The sequence below is a fragment of the Zalophus californianus genome, chromosome 4, assembly GCF_009762305.2.
Source record: "Zalophus californianus isolate mZalCal1 chromosome 4, mZalCal1.pri.v2, whole genome shotgun sequence".
Taxonomy (NCBI): Eukaryota; Metazoa; Chordata; class Mammalia; order Carnivora; family Otariidae; genus Zalophus; species Zalophus californianus.
In genome coordinates, this window is record NC_045598.1 from 55,921,987 (window position 1) to 55,943,243 (window position 21,257).

The 21,257-nt window shown below is 44.4% G+C and overlaps 1 protein-coding gene and 1 long non-coding RNA gene across 2 annotated transcripts in view; one reads left to right on the forward strand and one right to left on the reverse strand.

The window, feature by feature from the left end:
• Positions 1-3,744: 3,744 nt before the first annotated feature.
• The window catches only part of WLS (Wnt ligand secretion mediator), a 97,509-nt gene continuing 79,996 nt past the window's right edge, over positions 3,745-21,257 (reverse strand). The window contains 3 exon segments of the mRNA XM_035727317.1: positions 3,745-4,693; positions 14,055-14,127; positions 14,129-14,202. Coding sequence (XP_035583210.1) covers positions 4,584-4,693; positions 14,055-14,127; positions 14,129-14,202 — 257 coding nt within the window. The 3' untranslated portion in view covers positions 3,745-4,583.
• Positions 18,965-19,574, forward strand: LOC113908856. The gene is made up of 2 exons (XR_003515621.1): positions 18,965-19,224; positions 19,394-19,574. It is a non-coding gene; the product is annotated as an uncharacterized LOC113908856 (long non-coding RNA).

Genomic DNA, 21,257 nt, shown 5'->3' on the forward strand with positions numbered 1-21,257 from the left:
GCATGAATGTCGGACTGTACCAGGGAGTTCAGCCAAGTCAGGGGCACTAACATATCCTGAAAGGAGCAAGGTTGGCTTGAATGAAAAAAAAAAAAGACAAGGGTCCTAAAGAATGTAGGTTTCCACTGCAGTCAGACTAAGATTAGGATTAGCCACGGTGTGCTCACTCACTCAGCAACCCTCCCTGACTGAATTCCCATACTCTGCTAGGCACTTTGGAGGGAGCTGTGTGTATTTTCTTTGGAGGCTCCGGGATGATCCGTCAGGCTTCACTGTGGTTGAGATGTTATCTCTTTCTTCTGTGTCCTCCTTTAGCCTCCATGATTACCCGACAATGGCAAAGGGAGAATGTGTCTGGGATGATGGAGCCACAGGAAGTATGTGCACACTGCACTGTAGGAGTTCATGGGAACTGCAGTCTATTGAGATTCCCCAGTGCAACCAGCCAGCTCTCATAGCCTGATCAGTTTGAAAGAACTGATAAAACATAGTTCCTAGAACTGTCAGGTGAGAATGAGACCCAAGACCAGTCTCTGTTCTGAATTTCTTTCAACCTTCTCGAAAGTACCTGCCAGGGCGTGACTTAAGGGCTCCACCAGCTCTCAGAGATGTGCTGAGGGACTCAGGCATCAGAGCTGGTCAGTGATCTACCTCCGTTCTGAGAAAGGTTAAAACGACCTAGAGGTCATGCGGGGAACCACTTACATCATTTATTATGGACATTTCCTTCCCAGAAAGGGAAGATGTAGGAACACTGAGTGAATACCCAATGCGACTGAGTAACATAAAAGTGATTTTGTTTTCTCTTTGAAACAGCAACTGTACTTTATTTGCTTGTTGAATATATTGGTGAATTTTCTTATTTCTTAAAAGCAGGTAATTGGGAAGCTTTATACTTCTTTTCTATCATATTCTTCAAAACAACCTGAACAATTTAGGACAGTTTGTAGAACTGGGGGTATACATGGCCAATAATTTTTTTCTCTAGATTGATGGTCCTTAATAAAGGCTTCTTCTCACCTCTTGGAGAGTCTCTTGAACTTTCCACAGATCGAAAATGGTTGTGTTCAACATGCACTCTTGAAACTGAGAACTTCTTTAGCAGAACGCCAACACTCATTTCATATTTGTGGAGATGACAGAACACCCCGAGGGACGGGCTGCAACCTTTCTTCTTTGGACTTCGTTTCTTCTCTAACATCCATCCACTATTTCTCTCCCATCTGAAGACAAAAGTATCCTTTCACTCTTTCAAAACTAACCCATCAACTTGTGTCCTTGATCCCAAATCTCTGAATTTCCTTGGGGCTTATGTTACTTCACCATCATCTTGACCTCATGGCTGGTTCTTACTCCTCAGGTTTATAAACTCAGTGCAGTTCTCTCCTCAGATGACAAAACACAAGCCCCCCCCTTTACTCTGGTTCCTCCTGAAGCAACCACCTACCTCCTCCCTTCCCAACATGACCACCCATTAATTCTGCTCCATGTCTGTCTAACTTCTGTCCTGCCACTTGAGAGGGTCACAGACTTCCAAACCACCAAATCTAACAGGTTTTATTCCTTAAATGCTGTCAAATCTTTCAGGATCTCTAACTTCTTCCCCATGAATCTGGCTCTTTCTTTAGCTTTTTTGACAACTTGCATTTTTCTGGGTAGTCTAGCCTCATTTTCTTTCTCTCATGAGGCTGTGCCCAGTTCACCAGTCTTGCCAGTTACCTTCCCTGATGCTTTGATGCTCTGCCCCAGCTGTACTTCTTATTCTCAATGATAATGACTGTCAAACCTACACGCAGTGGTCTGCTTTACCTCTCATTTCTAATTGTTAGCTTGTCAATTCTTGCAAAAGATGGCTTTCAAAACTCAGCCCAGGCAAATCCAAGTTCATCGTCTTGCCCACTGTGGCAGATCTTTCCTGAGTGTTTGCCCAGCTCAAAATGGATTCTTCAGAAACTGACCCCAGTCCATAGGGTGAGCCACTAGGAGCAAGCTGACTCGATTTCCTGAACACAGTTGATTGGCACAGGGACAGGCAGCTGCCTGAGGCTGAGCTGCTCACATACTCCCTCCTAGTTCTGAAGTGAGACAGAGACTTGGACTGGGTGTAAATGGTAACAGCTTGAGGGGAAAGGTCTATGAATTCCTGGCACTGGGGTCTCTTTATAGTTGGCCCAGTTGCCAATCTTTCTGGTTAATTGCACTCTTCCATGGATCCATGAGATACTCTAGGAAAGTTCTAGTAAATTCTTCTTTCGGCTAAGGTTGCTAGAGTTGGCTTCTACTACTTTACAGACCTTTAAGTAACAGACCCACTGACACATCTCTGCGAATCTCAAATTCTGTCAAGGGCCTTACCATTCCCTCACCCAGCAAGGGCTTGCTTGTGATTTGACTCTGCTCTTGATTTTCATGAGGATCACATTCAGAACACTCAAACCGTGTCAGTTTTATCTCCAAGTAACTTCCTCTCCATGTCCTCTACCGTCACCCTAGTTCTGGCCTTGGGAACCTCTTTGCTGAGCCCATCCAGCTTCTCCCTGATCCAGTCATCATTCTGATCACATTGCTTCCGTGCCTAACAGCTTCGGTTCGGTCCTACAGCTCTTACCATAGCATTCAAAACCCTGGCACACGGGGCTCATCTGCTGTTTCCACTCCTTCTATGTGCCAGCCAGGCCTGAGGACCAACCTCATCCAAACATTCTCTACTCTTCCTCTGTGATTTTTGGACTGTGGCTCCCTCTGCCCTTTGGCCTTGGTAAAATCTATTGCAGGCCTTTTTCAGGCCTATTTCAGGCCTTTCCTACCTCCCTAGGAGAAACTCTCCCTCCAGCCTGTTGGACAGGAGATCACTAGTCATGTTTTACATTCGTCTTCCCTTCCCAACCGCGAGGCACAGGCTACACTGATTTCCTGGCACTGCAGTGGTTGATCAGAAAGTAGATGTTGAATGTGTTGGATCACATACCATCACGTGTTTACTAGGACAGGAAAAGGCCTTGGAGAAGAGCCAAAGCCAAAGTGTGTCTTTCCATCATGGCTTGGCATGACTTTAGCCAAAATCAGGGACAAGAAAGGATGGGGGCTGCTGAGTGGGTAAATTCCATGGCATGTGCCCCAGACCTGCAGGCATGTGTGTGTGAAAAACACTCACAAAATGGTTTCTCGACTCCAGGAAGAGCACATTTATATGGCATAGAGCTGAAGAAACACTTCCATATACTTTAACTCGTTTAATTGGCACGGCAACCCCGTGAAGCCGTTAGTTTAGGAATGCCAGTTTGTAGGCGAGGGAACAGTCAGGTCACGCGGCTTCAACAAGGTCACACTGTTAATGACAACAGCAAACTGTGCCTTCCAACACCCGATCCCGTACCCTTTCTCTCTGCTGTGCCATGTGGCCTTTCGGATGGCAGAGTTAAAATACAATGAAACCGGCTACTTGGGAAGTGAGAATAAGGGGGTGGGGGTGCGGATGTCTGCTTGTACATCCTCTAACTTTCTTCCTCCACATGTGAGCACTCATTGCCAGCCTAGGGAGGTTAAGCACCTAGCACAGAAAATATTACCCTATTTCCAGAAATTGATACCACCCGCCCCAAGCACTCTGATTTGGTGGCAAAATATTTTAATTTTTCATAAAGCTGTTTCCCCAGCCATTTCCCACCCTGCAGACTCAGCAGGGAAAAGATTCTGTGGGCACGTGTACTGGTGGAGGAGGCGGACGACGTGCGTATACATATGTGCATATACATACAGGTTTATTTAAACGATCAGATCTACACTTTTGGAGGCTGTTGGAAGCATCTCATCAAAAGAAAACACATTTTAAGCAAGAGGTTAAAAAAGCTTTTCAGACCCAAAGGCCATTTAATACAATAAATCCTACTCGGGCAGTTTAGCAAACATTTTTTTAAAACCCACATCCAACAGACTGGTTAGTATTGGATATACAGATTTGGTTTCAAAGCTGAAATGCCCCTGGCGTAATAGACCTTCTCATGAAGTTCAGTTATTTTATATTATGCCATAAAAAATAGGGACACATATTATTGACAACTTAAATATTAACTCAATAGGCTACTTGGTGATATAAATAGGAAAAAAACCCCAAAACAACAAGTGGTCACAGACTAGGTTTGAGAAGACTATAACACCAGCCTATCCTGGCCTGCAAAGATGTTAAAATCTACCCTAGAATCTAAAACAGGAAAAAGAGTCAAATATTCCACTCCATATAGACCCCATCTGGCCCAAACCATCCCCCAAGGAGAACACCCCCAACACATGAGGTTTACTAACCACCTGCTACAGATGTTACTATGTCCCTAATTAACAATGATCACAGAAAATGTGTCATATCAGAGGTTTTGTTATCATACACAACGCATTAGTGGCCGCAGGAATCGTCCTTGGAGAGCACAGTCAGAAGACGAACTGACAAACGTCTACGCTGCTGGCCCAGGAAACCACAGTGAGGAGCCTCGAGCATTCGTCTGCGCCTGAGCTCTCTCTGGCACGCTCCCCACTCTAGCTAGAGGGGCCGGGATGTGGGGACCATCCCAGCCGAGTGCTGCAGCCGCTTACTCCTGGGCCTCCTTGCGGGTCAACTTGTAGATCTCGGTGGGTCCGTCCACATGGGTGATGGTGGTGGTGAGCTGGAGTTCTTCCCCACTGTGGACACCCAGATCACCTGAAACAGGGTTTTGGTGTTAGACGTGTACAAGGAGGAAGCAGCAAGCTGGGATTCGCCTCGGTAACACTGCCCCAGCACCAGCCCTCTTCCACATCCCGAGCTTCTAGATACCACCAGGGCACTGACACCTGGGCCAATGTGCACCCCTTTCAGACTCTGTAGTACTTTCAGAGCATTCCTGTCTCTCAGGGAAGAGCTATTAATGACAGATGAGTCAATGATGCTTCTATCATGTGTAGTCATTATTAACATTTAATGAGAGCTTACTTTGGACCTGACGCTATTCTCCATGCTTTCTATGTAATGGGAGTTAAGCCTTCCAAGCGCCACCCCAGGTGGGCACGGTAATCTAATCGCAGCAGCAGCTTTAGAGATGAGGAAACAGGGAGGGAGGGAAGTAAGGACACCGCCCCAGGTGGAGGGGCAGACACACGACAGGACCGGGCAGGAGGCCAGGGAAGGAAAGTCTGACTCCAAGGCCCCGTGGTGTGGGCTAAGCCAGCACAACACGCCTCCCCAGCGATGGGGAGGGAGGCACGTACACACTTGTTGTGAGTAATTTACAAAGCAGCTACGCCTGCGAGGGCAAACGAGACCTGCCTATATTTACCAACAGATCGGGCAGGGGAGTGCATGTAATACATTTAGAAATGTTTAGGGGTCTTCTTCTCCTGGGAAAAATTAAAAAATCCCAGGAATGGGCTCTGAACTTTCTGTTGCCCCCAGGATTCTGTACACAACACCGGTGTCTTGGACTCATCATCAGTGACAGACATGATCCCCTCTGCTAAAACGGAATAATGAGTTTTTTCTCCACTAGCAAGAAAAACGTAAGTTTCTATAAATTGAAGCATCCTACCTGCCATAAGGCAAACTAAATGAACGTATAACTGGCAAAAGGAAAATGGCAAACATTAGGACTGTCTGTGTGGGGTGCACAAGGACTTACAGTATTGCAGAAAGAGGTGTTGGAAAATGAAAGCTCAGGGTGATGTCTGTGATTTTTATATTTTATATGTCTATGTTTATTACATATTATATTTTATTATATTAATATATTTTATTTTTATTTTTATACTTATACTGTATACACATACTTCCTGGGACTAAAATTTTTCCTAGTTCAAAGCACAGAATTAAATAAATAAGTGCTGTTTTCAACTGGGCTTGAAACTTAGAAGAAAGCTTTGGCCCTATGCTTACAACTAATGTCTTGTCACTAGTCTGAGAACTGTTGGGCATCATTGCATCTGCTGGCCTCAGAACCCCAGGAGCCATCCCACATGCTGGTCCCACAGGCTATGTGGCTGGTGCTCTTCACGCGTGCCACGTGGTATTCGTTTTTCCCCACAGACCCATTTCTCAGCAGCCGTGCGGCTGAATCAGTCTTATTAAATGCTGGTCTGCAGCTCTCTGCCTGAGAGACCCCTACTTTCAGTAGCTGGGTCATTAGCTGTTGAGGAGGACTGCTAATGGTATTTGGGGCTATCTGCACAAGGGTCTGATCCACAGGACTGGGGGCAGAGTAAGTAATGAAGGGGATGTATCAGCCCAGCCTCCAGCACGTCCAGCTTTCTCCTCCCTTGGGCCAGCGCACAGACCAACAGGGTACAAAGGCTGTAGAGGACTTACGCAGGGCCCCCTGGGGCCATACTGAACCATTATTTGTACAACAAGCAAGTTTTCCCTGGGCACCAGCTTGCTTTCTCACTGCTGCAACTTCTAGCCCACTCCCCAGTCTAGCACAATTGCCTAGGCCTCAAATTTCTCAGTCAAAGTTAGTTCTGGGATTTGCATATCTGGGTGAGCCATCAAAACTTCAAAGCCACTGTCAGGATGTGGATGTCTGTGTGAGTCATTAAAATTTCAAAGAAAGTCCTGACCACCCCAGTAAACCCATTAGCACCTCCAAGTGTTTACCTAAAGAATCCCTTTCACTGAAGACTTAAAAATAGACACATTCTAGAATGTAATTCTACTCAGGTTTTGAACCCAAGATGCTAATTCTTTAAGCTTAAAATGCGGTTCTCATTAGCATGTCCTAAAAAATGTGTATGATTCTACAGATTACTTGAGCCAAATTACTTTGGCTTCCTTATTTTAATGAGCACCCATATTGGTCTTTATCATGTGCTGACACCGTTTTGAACACTTTACAAATACAAATGTATTTAATCTTCATACCAGTGCTTTAACAGAAATGCTGTCATTTCCATTCTATTGATGAGAAAACTGAGGCACAGAGAGGTTAAGTAACTTGCCCAGGGGGCAGGTTGGTAAACTGTGATGTGGGATTCAAACCAGAGCAATAAGGCTCCAGAATCCAGGCTGTCAACCTTTAGGCTATGTTGACTCTTTGTAAACAATCTAGTTGCTAACAGCCAGAGAGACTGCCAGCAAAGGATGAGTCCACACGCAATGTGTTACGGTCATAAATATATACATGCAATAATCCAGATGAGATGTTCAGGACGTTAACTTTGCTTCTGTATTTGGTGAAAGAGAATTTATGGCACATAATTTATCAGTGCACAGGTAGTAAGGACAGCTGTTATTTTTGAGTATTTACCCTATGCACTATTAAGGGGCTCAGCATGCCCTGTATTTCTTTATAAGACAGGAAGACACTGAGGGTCGAATAGGCAATTAATTTTTCTAATGTGTTTCAGTTTGCTCCCAGCAGAGCTGGGATGAGGACCCAGACCAATGGGACCCTGGCTGGCCAAATCTATGACTCATCACGTGTGGTCTAATTGTACCTTGAAGGCCAACTCCCCCACCCCCCTTAGGGGGTGAATTGTGGGAATATGGCAGTAACATGGCAGGAGTGGGGATCCCTCCATGTCTTTCCAAATTCCATCAACCCCTGCTTCTGCCAAGGTCTTGCTCCATCTGTTATTCTTCCTCCTCTCTCTTGGCTTCTGCTACTTATTGCACAAACATGCTCAGAGTCTTTCCTAAGACAAAAACAACAAAAACAAAAACACAAAACCCTTTCCGAAAATGTGGTATGTTTCTTGTTTAGGGAAGAGGAGAAGAATAAATGGGGGAAAAAATTTAAAAAGGTAAAGAAAATAATTCTTCAGTTTGCATTAAGTCTCTTTCCTGCGTATGGTGTCAGGGTCCTCTCAGCGAATTAACAAGGAGATAGAGCTTGTTTCAGTCTAACCCGTGTAAAATGAGACTAATCTCTGGCATTGGATTTAATCACCACGGACTATCAATGGATCCATATTTATATATGGCATCCACAGGTATGTAGCTGCTTGCTGCTTGCTTCTCACTGGCTGGAATGCATCTGGAGACACAGAAAGCCATATAAACTACACTAGAATGAGAAAGCAATAACCACAGCTCCCTAAGACTGGCATCATTTTAATGATGATCTCCTGTGTATCGGTGGCTATTGTAGTAAAAGGGAAAGAAAACTCGCTAAGATAATTCCAAGACTGTTTCACAGAATCTGGGAGACCAGCAGTCTTTGAACATTATGGGGCTACCTAATTCCGTCCTCACAACCACTAAGGCAAATAAACACCCCACTGCCCAGATCTGGAAGCCAGAAAGCTCCCACACCATGAGTTCATTATTTCCTTTAGGGTCATACTTAGTCCACATTGGAGCCAGGATTCCAAACCATCTATGTCTACCGCCAAAGCTTATGTTCTTTCTAGAACACTCTTGACTTCATGCTGAGCCACTCCCCACCTACCTCCAAAGTACCTCCAGATACCGAGTACCAGGCAATTCCAAGAGGGTGGAAACCTAAAACCTAAAACCTAAAACCTAGACATTTTGAGTGAAAACTTAATGGTATGGGCTGAATCATATCCTCCCAAAATGTATTTGAACTCCTAATTCCAGTACCTCAGAATGTGACTAGATGTGGAGATAGGGCCTTTAAAGAGGTAAGGGAAGTTAACATGAGGTCACAGGGGTGGTCTCTAACCCAATATGACCTATGTCTTTATAAGAAAAGGAGATTAGGGTACAGAGACACACAGACTGAAGACCATGTGAAGACACAGAGAGAAGACCAATCTGCAAGCCAAGGAAAGAAACCTCCAAAGAAACCAGTCTGATGTTTTTTGAGACTTGATCTCGGACTTCTTGCCTGCCAAGCTGTGAGAAAATACATCTGTTTCCACGGTTAAGTCTCTCTGTCCTGTGGTACTGCAACAACAGCCTTCCCAAAACTGAAAAATTTAGGAGGCAGAAAGTTACTCCCGAGAAAGTGACTGAGAGGGGGAGATAGTCATTCGAAGAGCCGGGCAAAGATGCTTTGCTTTGCTGGGAAAGGAAAGATCAGGTCACTGGAGGGACAGCACCCCGGGAGAGGCGGGAAGACAAAAGTTGCCCGACTCCATCCAGCAGAGCAGGAGCTCTAGGCTGGTGGTGGCTTGTCGCCGGCTTCCCATCTTCATTAGGAAATGGGGAAGGCCATGGAGACCCACTTCAGATCTGGGGTCCAGCCCTGGTGGTAAGACCACTTCCATCACTGCTCACAGACATCAAGTAAGCCAGGCTAGCCACGGGCGGGTCCATCTCACATGCAACCAGGGGAAAGGCCTCAATAAAAGGCAGCCACTGTCGAAGCCTCATGACTCAAACCCAACATTTACTGCGGCATACAAAGCCAAAGCCACCTTTCCTGTGAAACAAGCAGCAGGAGACCTTAGAAGCCTCTGGCAGTAAAACTGACACAGCGTGGTAGCGAGCTACCAAGACATGGGACCCCAGAGTTGCTGCTGTGGCTTCCAGCAGAATGAGTGTGTCAGACAGAAGACATTTAGTGCGAATAGAAATAGAAAGGAACCAGTTTGGCAATTAGAGTGTTCCTGTTCCCTCGTCATAGTCATCCAGTCAAGAATTCCGTTTCTCATTTTTTTCTAAAACCTTCTGACAAGAATTCTATAGATGAAAGAACACAAAAATGAAAGCTATTATTAAGAATTGTCTGGCTTCATAAGCACCTCCAACTTTTTTTTCCACATGAATTGGTGGCTGAGGGGGTTTGGACAGTTCGTTGAGTGTGCAGAGCATCAATGGCTGAGCCCCTGGGAGATGCTGGGCCTTCGTTCCGCCCTAAGATTAACATCAGCCTGCTGCAATTCATGTCTGCCTGGAAGACATCCAGAATGATTCACAAATTGCTTATGGGAAACAGGTAAAAAGAACAACTTTAATGAGAAGGCAGCAGGAGCTGGGCAGAAAATGTGGAATGGTCCTTAAAAAGAAAGAGGGTCTAAAATATCTTTGCTAAATTAAAACAAATTATATGTCTGTTTTGTATGTGTGTATACCAACACATACAACATGTATGTACACAACACATATACACATAAAATGATTATATTTAAAGATAAACATATATGTATGTATATGAAGATACTTGATGTGAGAATGTTTATATCACCAGCTATGGTAAATCAACCAACGAGATGGAACCCAGAGATCCACACCTTTGCAGCAACAACCAGCTGCTAAAAACATGAAAGCGTTCTGGCCTGGAGTTGCTCTGCCACGTCCTGAGTTTCAAGAGGCAGCCAAGGAAGCCTTGTCTCTCAGACCAGGCTACTGGCTCCACAAGAGCAGGGACTGTTCTTAGTCCCTCCTTTGGGGGCTTCATGTCACTCTCCATCTGATCAAACCTGACGCAGTGCTAAGTACTGAGGTATTCACGGTTCATTTCGAAAGGGTCACTTCTGATCCACACAATAAAAAGAGAACAGATGTATAAGAAAAAAATACTCTTTGAAAGCCATCCTTTCTAGAACCTACCATCTGCTTTGTTTCTCTCAGTCCATTCCTTGACCAAAAGGGAGAAGCCAAAGTCTATGCTCTCTGCTTTCATTTCCTTCCTACCCACTCCCTCCTGACAGTTCTTGGCATCTCTCTCCACGTCCAAACAAAACAACCCCTCTCAAGGTTGTCTTTCTCTTTCCTTAGCCCCTTTGGCTGTATCAGAAGCCACCTGCCAAGTTCCTGGAAAAGATCTTTTTCCAGATGTCCATCCAGGATCCATCTCACGAAGGCAAGAAGCACCACACACCTGGGATTCATTCTCCATAGCAAGAGATCTGAATTCTGGCTCTGGACCTAAAAGCAAGGGAGGGGGGGAGCCCAAGCCAACTTAAAAATAAAAACTTTCCATGAGAAAGGAAAAGAGCATGGGAAAGCTGGGGGAGGAGAAGGGATGTCATCCAGAGACCCAGAGAATTTAAAAATACAGTGTATCCCCCTAGGAGTTCGTTTCTAGGTTTCCATGTAATATTCAAACTAGCTTCTTTCCAAGAGCTTCAAAATCTTGGCAAATGCTCCACAACTCCTGGGAGACACTGTGTGGTCTGGCGGCAGATGAAGAGATGAAAAGTGAAGAGGGCAGAGAAGGAACATGATCAGAGGAACCCAGCGTGGAAAAGCCCCTTCCAAAGGCATGAGGGTCACAGCATCATGTGGGACTGGAAGGACACACCAAGCTGCCGGGGGCTCACGGACTGCTGTGAAGTCACAGCCGATCACGTTACCATCACAGAACTGCTAAGTTGTGTGCCTCGTGTTTATGATCAGAACAGGGTCCCCAAAGAGTCTGCCCATTTAACTGCTTGAAGAATGGTTTTTCAACAAGGCCCTATTGGCATTTAGGCTGGCTAATTCTCTACTACAGAGACTGTTTGCTCACTGCAGGACACCCAGCATCCTTAGAATCTGGCCTCTAGATGCCAGTGGTACCTCCCAGTCATAGTGACAATCCCAAACAAACAAACGTGAATACTTTTGGCAAGGGATTCGGGGGATATGACCTCCTGGTGAGAACTAGCTTTTGAGCTTTCTGTGAAATTACAGGGTCAAGCCGCCTTCAACCAAAGGAAAAATAAAAAAAATCTGATGGGAACACATCAAGTGCGAGTCTCATCTGCAAGGTTTCAAGCCTTAGAGGGTGGCTGCTATGCAGAGTAAGAAGCCTTAATGGGAGCTGCCTGATACCTGGCTTGCAAATCAAGCATCTGGCCCAACAGGGTGACAAGCAGTCAGCCTGTCTCTGCAGGGATGGCCACAGCTCTGGCTTCCCACGTGCCTATAAGTGCTAGGATGGGCAAATTTCTCACCACTGTTGGGAACCCCTCACCTGTGACAGAATCACCCTCTGAGCTGCCACTTTATGACAGGAGCTGCTCTTCTTTGCCACGGAAGAAAGAGCACCACAGAATTTCATGGTTCCAAGACTTTAAGAGATCACACAACTGGAGAAGTGGTGCACAGAGGTTAGGCAGCGTGCCAACAGTCACATAACAAAAACCACCGGAATAGTTACATAAAGTGCCTTAGTACGTGGTCAGCATGCAGTAACGATTACCCATTAGCAGTGTCATTCAACTTCCCAGGAAGTCCAGTGACTGCTTTATAGGGCATCTCCCTGGAAGGCAGAAACTTCACCTACTGGGTCCTGCTTAATACTCTCAAGTCAAGGACACACCCATGTGATTTCTGTCAAAGTCCAACAGGATGACCATGAAATGAAAATCAAGATTCTTTTTCACAAGTCCAGAATCCCTTCCTGCTGGTGTTCTGGAGGTTCTCTGTTTGAGAGGCTACGTGCCACCATTTCCCACGCCGAATGCGACCAGCCAAGGAGCAGGAAGGAAGACAGGCCTGAAGGACACTCTTACACAGAAGTGGAGGTATAGTATTGGAGGCAGATGGTGGCTGAGAATCATCTATGGCCCCAACCTTCAACAGAGATGCCCTTCACTTCCCACACCACCTCTCATGTCATCACCCTCCTCTCCTTCTAACCCCAACTCTCAAGATCATTGGCCCATCTGTGAAATATGAAAACTAATCTAGAACTCTCACTTTCTTAAAGCATTAATTCAACCAACATTTTCAAAACACCCTTAAGAACCTGTCCTTGCTCTTAAGGAGTCAGTATTCCAGAAGGAGAGAAAGAAGATACAGGCAAATTCATCTATTACCTTTATACAGCAAGTGTCATGTGAAAAGTATAATCGTGTTTTCCCCAGGCCTGTTCCTTAGAACACTACTTCCAAAAAAAAATGCACTGCTTGGAAAAAGGGGTCCAGGGCCAAATGATTTAATAATTTGGGGAAATGCTGTTTACGCTCCCACCTATTTAAAAAGACCTATAGTAAAAATTAACGTATTAAAGGCAGTAAGATGTCTTGCAGTAAAAATTTCATTAGTGGTGATTAAAAACCCAATGGTTCTCTAATTTGTGGGACTACTAAAACCTATCAATATCCATGGCAACAATACTCTATTGAATGTAGTCTGCTGACTCCAACTAGGGTGGATCAGGAATAGGTTTCAAGAAAGAAGAAGCATTTTGAATGAGCCCAGAAGACGGGCAGGGGGGGGGGTTTAGTAGCCCAAAGGGACCCAGGTATGAACCATTCATTCAATACACATGTTAAGGCACTTCCTGGAGCAAGGCCCACCTGTGGTGCACAGCCAGCATGCAGACTGTAAAGCCCTGGTCTCTCCTCCAAGGCAGTGAAGGGCACTGGCTCTGATTTGAGAAAGAGCATCTAATACTTGGGGAAGAGCCAGAACATGGTGAGGGTAAAGCCAGTGTGAAAAAGAGAAGGCAGAATAAGGGTGGAGACAAACAGTGTAGGACTGAGTAGTCAAAGAAAAAGGAGCTATCAGATCTGTTGTTTACCAGGCCACCTATTCCAAGTTAAGAGCATGGCCTAGAGCTGTGACAGTCATTTCCCTCTGCCATGGCTGGTAGAGACACCCCAGGCAAGTGCTTCCCTTCTCTGGGCCTCAGTTTTCATCATCTTCAAAACAGCCAGACTGGCTAAGGTTCCTAAGGCTCCGTGTGGCAGCAATCGCACTTAGGGAGAAGAAGGCCGTGGGATAGAGGAAGAGCTATTGGTCGGGATGCATGTCAGCAGCCTTGCACAAGAATGAGCAGAGAAAATCAAAGCCAGCTCAATCTTCGACTCTCAGAACCCAGGCCCACTCCACTCTGATAGCTTAAGATCATGCTTCTCAAATCAGAAGAATAAACCTAGCATAATCTCCAAGAGTCAATTTTGCGCAAAAATTGAGAAAGCAAATTTAAGTTTATACTAAAAACTGCACCTATCTCAGACTAAAATGCAATATTCTCAATGTTTGAAAGATTTAAAAAAAAGAGACAACGACTTAAAGAAGTATCTGTCTTGTGCTGGCTTTTTTGTCTTATGGCTCCCCAGTCCCTAGGGGGTGCTCACTGACATTTGCAGGGAAAGTTTGACCGGGGGAACCCAGAGCCTTTCCTAAGTGGATCTTGTAGAGAATGACGCCAAATTATCCTGAATATAGCTCTGCTGAAGAGACTGAAACTCACCATTGGACTGGTCTTCCCCATAGTTCTTATGGGATGGTGCATACAAGAACATCAGAGCAAAGACATACAGGTTTCCACATCCCATAAAATGCCTGTGAAAAAGGCACTGTTCACCTGTCTGTGACGCCGCCCCACTTCCAATGGCCTTTCCGTCACCTATGGGAAAAGGACAGTAACATTCAATTGGAACCAAGAAGAAATATAACACCGACACAGGAACCAACACAAAAACCAAATGTCTTCTACATATGGGAAAAGTAAAGGGCCATGTAAGACTTCTTTTTTTCTTTTTTAGATTTTTTATTTACTTATTTGAGAAAGAGAGAGAGACAGAGCGTGCGCTCAAGGGAGCACAAGTGGGGAAGGGGGCAGAGGGAGAAGAAGCAGACGCCCCGCTGGGCAGGGAGCCCGATGCATGCGGGGCTCGATCCCAGGACCCTGGATCATGACCCTGAGCCGAAGGGCAGACCGCTTAACTGACTGAGCCATCCAGGTGCCCCTAGGACTCCTTTTTATAATCAAAATCATACGAGTATGAATTTAGGTTCACGTGAGGGTTTACTGTGTGTCAGGTACAAAGTCAGTGGTTCTCATGTTGGATGCACATCAGAATCACCCAGGGAGTATCTCTTTCTTAAATAACAGTACATAGTTATCCCTAACCTAAGGAAACTGTGTTTGAGTCTCACACTTATCCACAACTATAACTCCTCCTCTGTGGTCTATCTTCCCAGCTCGATGTAAACTCCCTGCAGGCAGAGACCACTTCTGACTTGTTTACTGCCATACCTTGGTGCCTGATGCCCCACAGTGGCTCAGTGAAGACAGGCTAATTAAATAATCAAATGAAGCCTTAACGGTGAGTAGCCTTCCTTAGTGGGTCAGTGCGGGGAAGCAGAAAAGACACAGGCTTGGAGTCAAGACCAGGATTCAAATGCAGACTCCACCACTCACTCACTCTGTTAATATAAGAGAAGAGTAAGACTCTGAACCGCAGTTTTCCTTAGGTACAAAATAGAGGGGACGCCTGGTGCTCAGCTGGTTACGCATCTGCTTCAGCTCAGGTCATGATTCCAGGGTCCTGGGATCGAGTTCCACATCGGGCTCCCTGCTCAGTGGGGAGTCTGCTTCTCCCTCTCCTTCTGCCCCTGCTTGTGCTCTCTCTTGCTTGCTTGCTCTCTCTCAAGTAAATAAATAAAATCTTAAAAAAAAAAAAAAACGAAGTACAAAATAGAAACTTGCAGGGTTACTGAGGAGAATTAAGTAAAAATGTTTCAAGAAATTTCGTAAGACAATAAACAATAAATCTTATGTCTATATAATGTCACTCTATGTAAGTCACTCATGAAGGTAATTATGAAGCTTTCACACCCTTTACAATTCTCCAGGAATGTTTTGAGGCTGCTTTTGTCTATGTTAATGACTTGGTAATTGTTTGGAGGGCTGTCTGATGACGTATGGATTATACTAAGAACTGTCAACAGAACTACTGAGCCGAGTGACTAAAAATTTGTGCCAGTTTCTGAGATCAATGAAATGATTCTAACCACTTCTGCTTGCTACAGGAAATCTTAAATGGGAGTAGAAGAATACTGGACAAATGTCCCCTGTGAGAACTTAATGAGGCTGGGTTATGTAAACCATCTCTAGGAGCCCCTTCTTCTAGGAGCTAAAGTGTAAGATGGTAAGCTGTATCTAGATGTTAATGACTTTAACAGCAGGTGGATTTCACCTCCTGTTCATGAGGCAATGGATCTATATTCACCTGACACCTTCTTTATAGCGCATGACCCACTGGGGCCCCAGGCATAATAAAGCTGTAAGTATAGGTGTTTCCTTTTGAAAGACCTGGAGTATCACTTAATTAGGTTAACTAACTGTAGACTTACCAATTTTAGTTTGGCCTTGGTGATACATAATTTTTCATTTTGTGATGCATAAACCATTGTCACGAACCCTAACTTATTTTTGGAAATAATTCACTTGATACACTGTGCTCGGGAATATTTTTTGGCAAAGAATTTCATAACCATTACTGATTTTAGAACAATGTATGAGCATTTAAGCTACTTAGAACTAACTTCTTAGAAATGTCTCCAAATGTCACTCTTCTTAACAGATACCCTAGCTTTATAAAAATTACAGTACCTAGGGCATACTTAAGATGATTTTAATGCATATAATGGAAGAGGAAAGGAAATCTTAAGATAATTCCTGGAAATCTATGTACGTGCCATCATAACAAAGGGAACTGTTCTGTATGCGAGGAAGGAGGGAGGGTGGGCTGGGTGAACTAGAGATACCATGGAGTAAGGCAGCTGTAATTTTCTTCTACTCTGTTAAGGCAGTAGACCCCTCAATAGGTCTCTCTCCTGAAAGAGACCCTACTTCCTAGGACATAAGCTGGGAAAACTCAGTACCTTTTTGCTGAAATTGATTCTTGTTGGGACTTGGCATGACCGATCTAAGGAAACACCCACCTGTATGCCTGGTTCACGGTGGTATTCAACAGACAGATGTTTGTTGAATGAATATGGACAAAGGTACAGGCATGTGCAGGAATGCCAGTGCAAGTACATGGAAGTAGAAAGGGAGGATAAAACAGTCGCTCGAAGGAAATATCTGATGCCAAAGTAGAGAGAAAATATTGCATTCTATAGTAAAGAATGATGATTGTACTTAAAAGTAAGTCAATGGGTAATACGTATTATTTCACTTAAATATTGCTCTCTAACACAAATATTAGCAAAACTCAGACTTTTTAAAATAATAAGGGTAATGATAGTTAACATTTATCCAATGCTAATATGTAAGGCACTGTAAGAATTTTAAATGGAAGATATTGTTTAGTCTTAACAACTTTATGGGCGCCTGGGTGGCTCAGTCGGTTAAGTGTCTGCCTTGGGCTCAGGTCATGGTCCCAGGGTCCTGGGATCGAGTCCCGCATCGGGCTCCCTGCTCAGTGGGGAGTCTGCCTCTCCCTCTGCCTGCCACTCCCCCCAGCTCATGCTCTCTCTTTCTCTCTCTTGCTCTCCCTCCCAATCTCCCTCTGTCAAATAAATAAATATTTTTTTTAAGTAACAACCTTTATGAGGTTGGGCAGGTAATATTTCCACTCAACACAGGGAAAAACTGTGCCTCAGTGAGGTACATTATCTTGCCCAAGATTGCTCAGTCCAAAAGTCATGGCTCTGACTCCAAAAGAAGGTATTCTTAACCATTACACAATATAAGAGTAGGAATATTATCCTAAACAGTGGTGAGTCTGTTAAGTTAGCAAATGGAGCAACTATTGTGGAACATCAAATTCCTTTGAAAATTCACTTAATTAACCATAATGCAAATTATTATACAGTGTATATATATACACAGGTTTGCATATTCAAATCCATAGAGTAATACAGATGTACTATATATCCCAGACATAGTAATATATGATATTCAAAACTGGATCTATATGCAAAATACAGCTTTACAGTAGAACCACTGAAATGAGATGCTCATGCCATGAGGGGTACACAGGTGCTCAGACAGCCTGAGGAACTAGCAGATTCATGCCCCCATCTCAGGTTTGCTGTGAGACGCCTGCACCTTGTTTGGCATAAGGCTGCAGAATTACCATACTATTTAATTTGTAATCCCTAAATGTATTATTTCCTGCTGAGGGCAAAGAGTCGCGTTTGCATAGATGAGCTATATACAGAGAGTCACTCGACTGTGGGTGCGTGCCCGTCTCCTCTCTCGGTTATTCCTGCCTGGGACCTCCAGAGTTCTGAGCACGTTCCCACCAGCATGAACCACAGTAAGCAGCCTCAACAGAGCAGTCCTTGTCAATCCAAAATCTTATTAAGGCTAAAGCAGAGAGGTGACAGTCACCCCATTTTAACTTCTGGAGGAAAAAAATCACATAGCCCTAACCAAAAAAGAAAAAAGAAAAAAAAAAAGAAAATCACCTTCCCTCTGCCTAAGTCTTATTTCTAAAAGTCCCTGTTTTTCCTGATTTAACATTTGAACAATTTACTTTTGTGTGAAACCACCCAATTATACCCCTGGAGCCAAGTGAAGGTCAAATCCCTTTACACCCAGTAGTCTTGACAACCAACATTCCACTTAACAACAAGATTTCCAAATCCCAGACACAGGCTCTCTTACTGGAAACATTTCCTCTGTGAGTAACAGAATGAAGTGATCACACACACAAAAAAGAGCTGGGGACAGGCTCTCTGGGAGTTTGCTGCATGTGGCTTGACCTGAATGTCAGGCACCTGGGGGTCCCCTTAGTGAAGGTTGGTGACCTTCTCCCCTGCATTGCACTTCTGTTCCCTACTGCCTGCCACCTCTAAACGGAACGCCTCTTTCTTTTCCAGAGGGAAGGGGCTAAAATACCAGACTGTGATGTACCATCTCTCGGTTGCTATGACTGAGGCCATTAAAATGGCAGGCATTAAAAGACTGCCCCTCAGGACCCAGCTACAAAGCCTCAAGGTCACTGCATTCCACAGCTTCCTGTGGGCCCTTCATTCCTGGCCTCAGAGCTTCAATATCCTGGCGAGATCCCCTCGCATTATATTTCATGGGGCTTAAATGCAAGCTCTCTCAGCAAGCCTGAGAGTATAATGGGAGTTTTAATACATTCCTTTTACCTAAGGCTGGGATCTATTTCAAAAAGTTACCCAATAGGTTTTCTTTCAGGTGAGCTCATTGCTGAGACATTCCAAAATGACATTAAAAAATAAATCCTCTGATGACTATATTAGTACAGTACCTGGGACATCGAGAGTTATGCCTGAAAACGTCTTAGATATCTATAAATAAACCTTAAAAAAATAACCCAGCAGGAGGAATGTGAGGAGCTAATGGAATCCAAAAGAACTCGCTGCTACCCCCTTGGAGTTGAAATCCACTCCGGGCTGACTGTCGCTGCGGCAGATATAAAAAGCCAGCCACAGGCTGGAGCCGTGTTAGAAAATACTGGGGCAAATGGAATATTAATCTTTTTCTCCAAAGAAAAGCCACAAACTCTGCTCCTTGGAAGAACTGGGCTCTCTTGCTTGAAAACGGTGCACTATGTAACATAGACAAGGCTAAATTCGGGCAACATGTGGCAGCCTTCAAGATCAGCAGCTGTCCCTTCTGGACTTCAGCTGGAAGGGACTCTCTGCAGAGCCAGGTGCGTTAAGTGGCATGGGGCTGTGGGAGCGTGGCGGAGCTTTCTGAGGGGGCAGAGACACGAGTTAAGACCCAAAGTGCCCTTTGTCTCTGCCTTCCTGAGAACGTATCTTGAGACTGCCTTTCATTTCTCAGCCCAGCTTACTTGACACTTCTGTTTCTCCAAACAGTGTGCCCTGCTCTCTCGGACTCATCCAACTGGCCATATGAAGTGTCCCAGCGCGTTACCGAGGCACTGGAAGACTGGACACTCGGGTCACATGAAGGAAGCAGCCAAAGGATAAGTTAGCCCTCAGACACCCTTGTTTGAGCCTCAGCTGGGTGAATAAAAAACTCATTCAGAATTTGAAACATGTTACTGCATTTGGAGTGATGACTGAAGTTTCCTCGGTTTTATAAACAAACAGTCTGATACAAACACAGCACTGGTGTAGGTCACAGCAGATGTGGTAAGCAGAACTTTTTGAAGACAGATATGTATTATTTGTTTTATTTGTTTTCCACACTCATTTCAGCCTTCAACAGCAACACTCACACTGCCCAGTGGGCAGAGCCCACATGTCTCTAGGGGCCCCTAACATGGGTCAGAGGCATCCTTGGGTGTCCTTGAATCAAGTTCAAGAGGTCCATGGCCTGGGATGAGAAAAACTATATCTTTATTTTCACTAGTCTCTAAATGAAAGTTACCATTTCTTCCAATTATAAATGTAGAAAACAAAGTCCTGTTAATGTTAGCACCAGCACAACCTGTAATTTTGTTACCCATAAAATCATGACATTTTCCTATCAATTACAATTATAGATACATATCTGTAACATCTGTAACATGTATAATTGCAGATATCTTTGAAATCCAAAGTATTTTATTTTACTCATTTAAAAACATTCAACGAGGGGCGCCTGGGTGGCTCAGTCCGTTAAGTGGCTGCCTTTGGCTCAGGTCATGATCCTGGGGTCTTGGGATGGAGCCCCACATCCGGCTCCCTGCTCAGCGGAGAGCCTGCTTCTTCTCCCCCTCCCTCTGCCTGCCACTCTACTCGTGCTCTCTCTCTTTCCGTCAAATAAATAAATAAATAAAATCTTAAAAAAAAATAACATTCAACGAAGACGCCCATAGCCTCCAGCAGATTGCCCACAGTGTCTGTGCTACAGAAAAAGCACAGGAGCCCCTCTACTAGAGGGAAACGAGCCAGCACAGTGAGACAAGTCCGGTCCTAAGGTTCCATCTGCAACTAACATTCTCAGTTTTGGGCCAAATACAGGGATGACAGAACAGTTGGCAAAAAAAAAAAAAAAGTCAAAAGGACTGGGTTCTGGTCCCCAACTTACTGAATGTCCTTTGGCACAACATTCACCCCTTTTGTTTTTCACAAGAGCACAGCTATTCCTGCCCACGATGTGCCAGGCACTCTGCAAATCACTCTGCAGGCATTACTTCCTGTGGTCCTTACCTCCCCCTTTTGTGGCAGTACTATTATTACATGCATTCTACAGATAGGAAAATTAAATCTTAGAACTGTTAAGTAATCCATCCACTATCCCACCCAGCTGGAAAACAGAACAAATGGGAAATGTCTCTAAGGCCATTCGATTTCATATCCTAGCAACTGAGATAACAACCCCAACCACCCTACACCCACAGGATTTTTGTGGAGCTCAAATGAATGGCAGTTAGGTCGTCTGTCAGATTTAAACAGTGCTTTCCACTTTCCAAAGCCAGTTACCAACATTTAAAAATTATTACCACTAGGGAGGTTTTCAAGTATAGCAACATTTTGAATTTTGGAAATAACCAGCAGAAAGGTAAGATTCTATCAAGGGGACTTCTGAATTGTATTTCATGTTTAAGTGGCAATATAATTATTACAAAGAATGGCTGATGGACTGTAAAAGGATCTAAGTTAATGCCAGATAAAGATCAAGTCAAACGAATACTTGCTTGTTGGTGTTTTGCTATAGGGCTTAAAAAATGTGTTCTCTTAAGTAAATGAAATAAGTGCCCTTCAATCTGGCTGCAGGCTTTTAATTTATGTA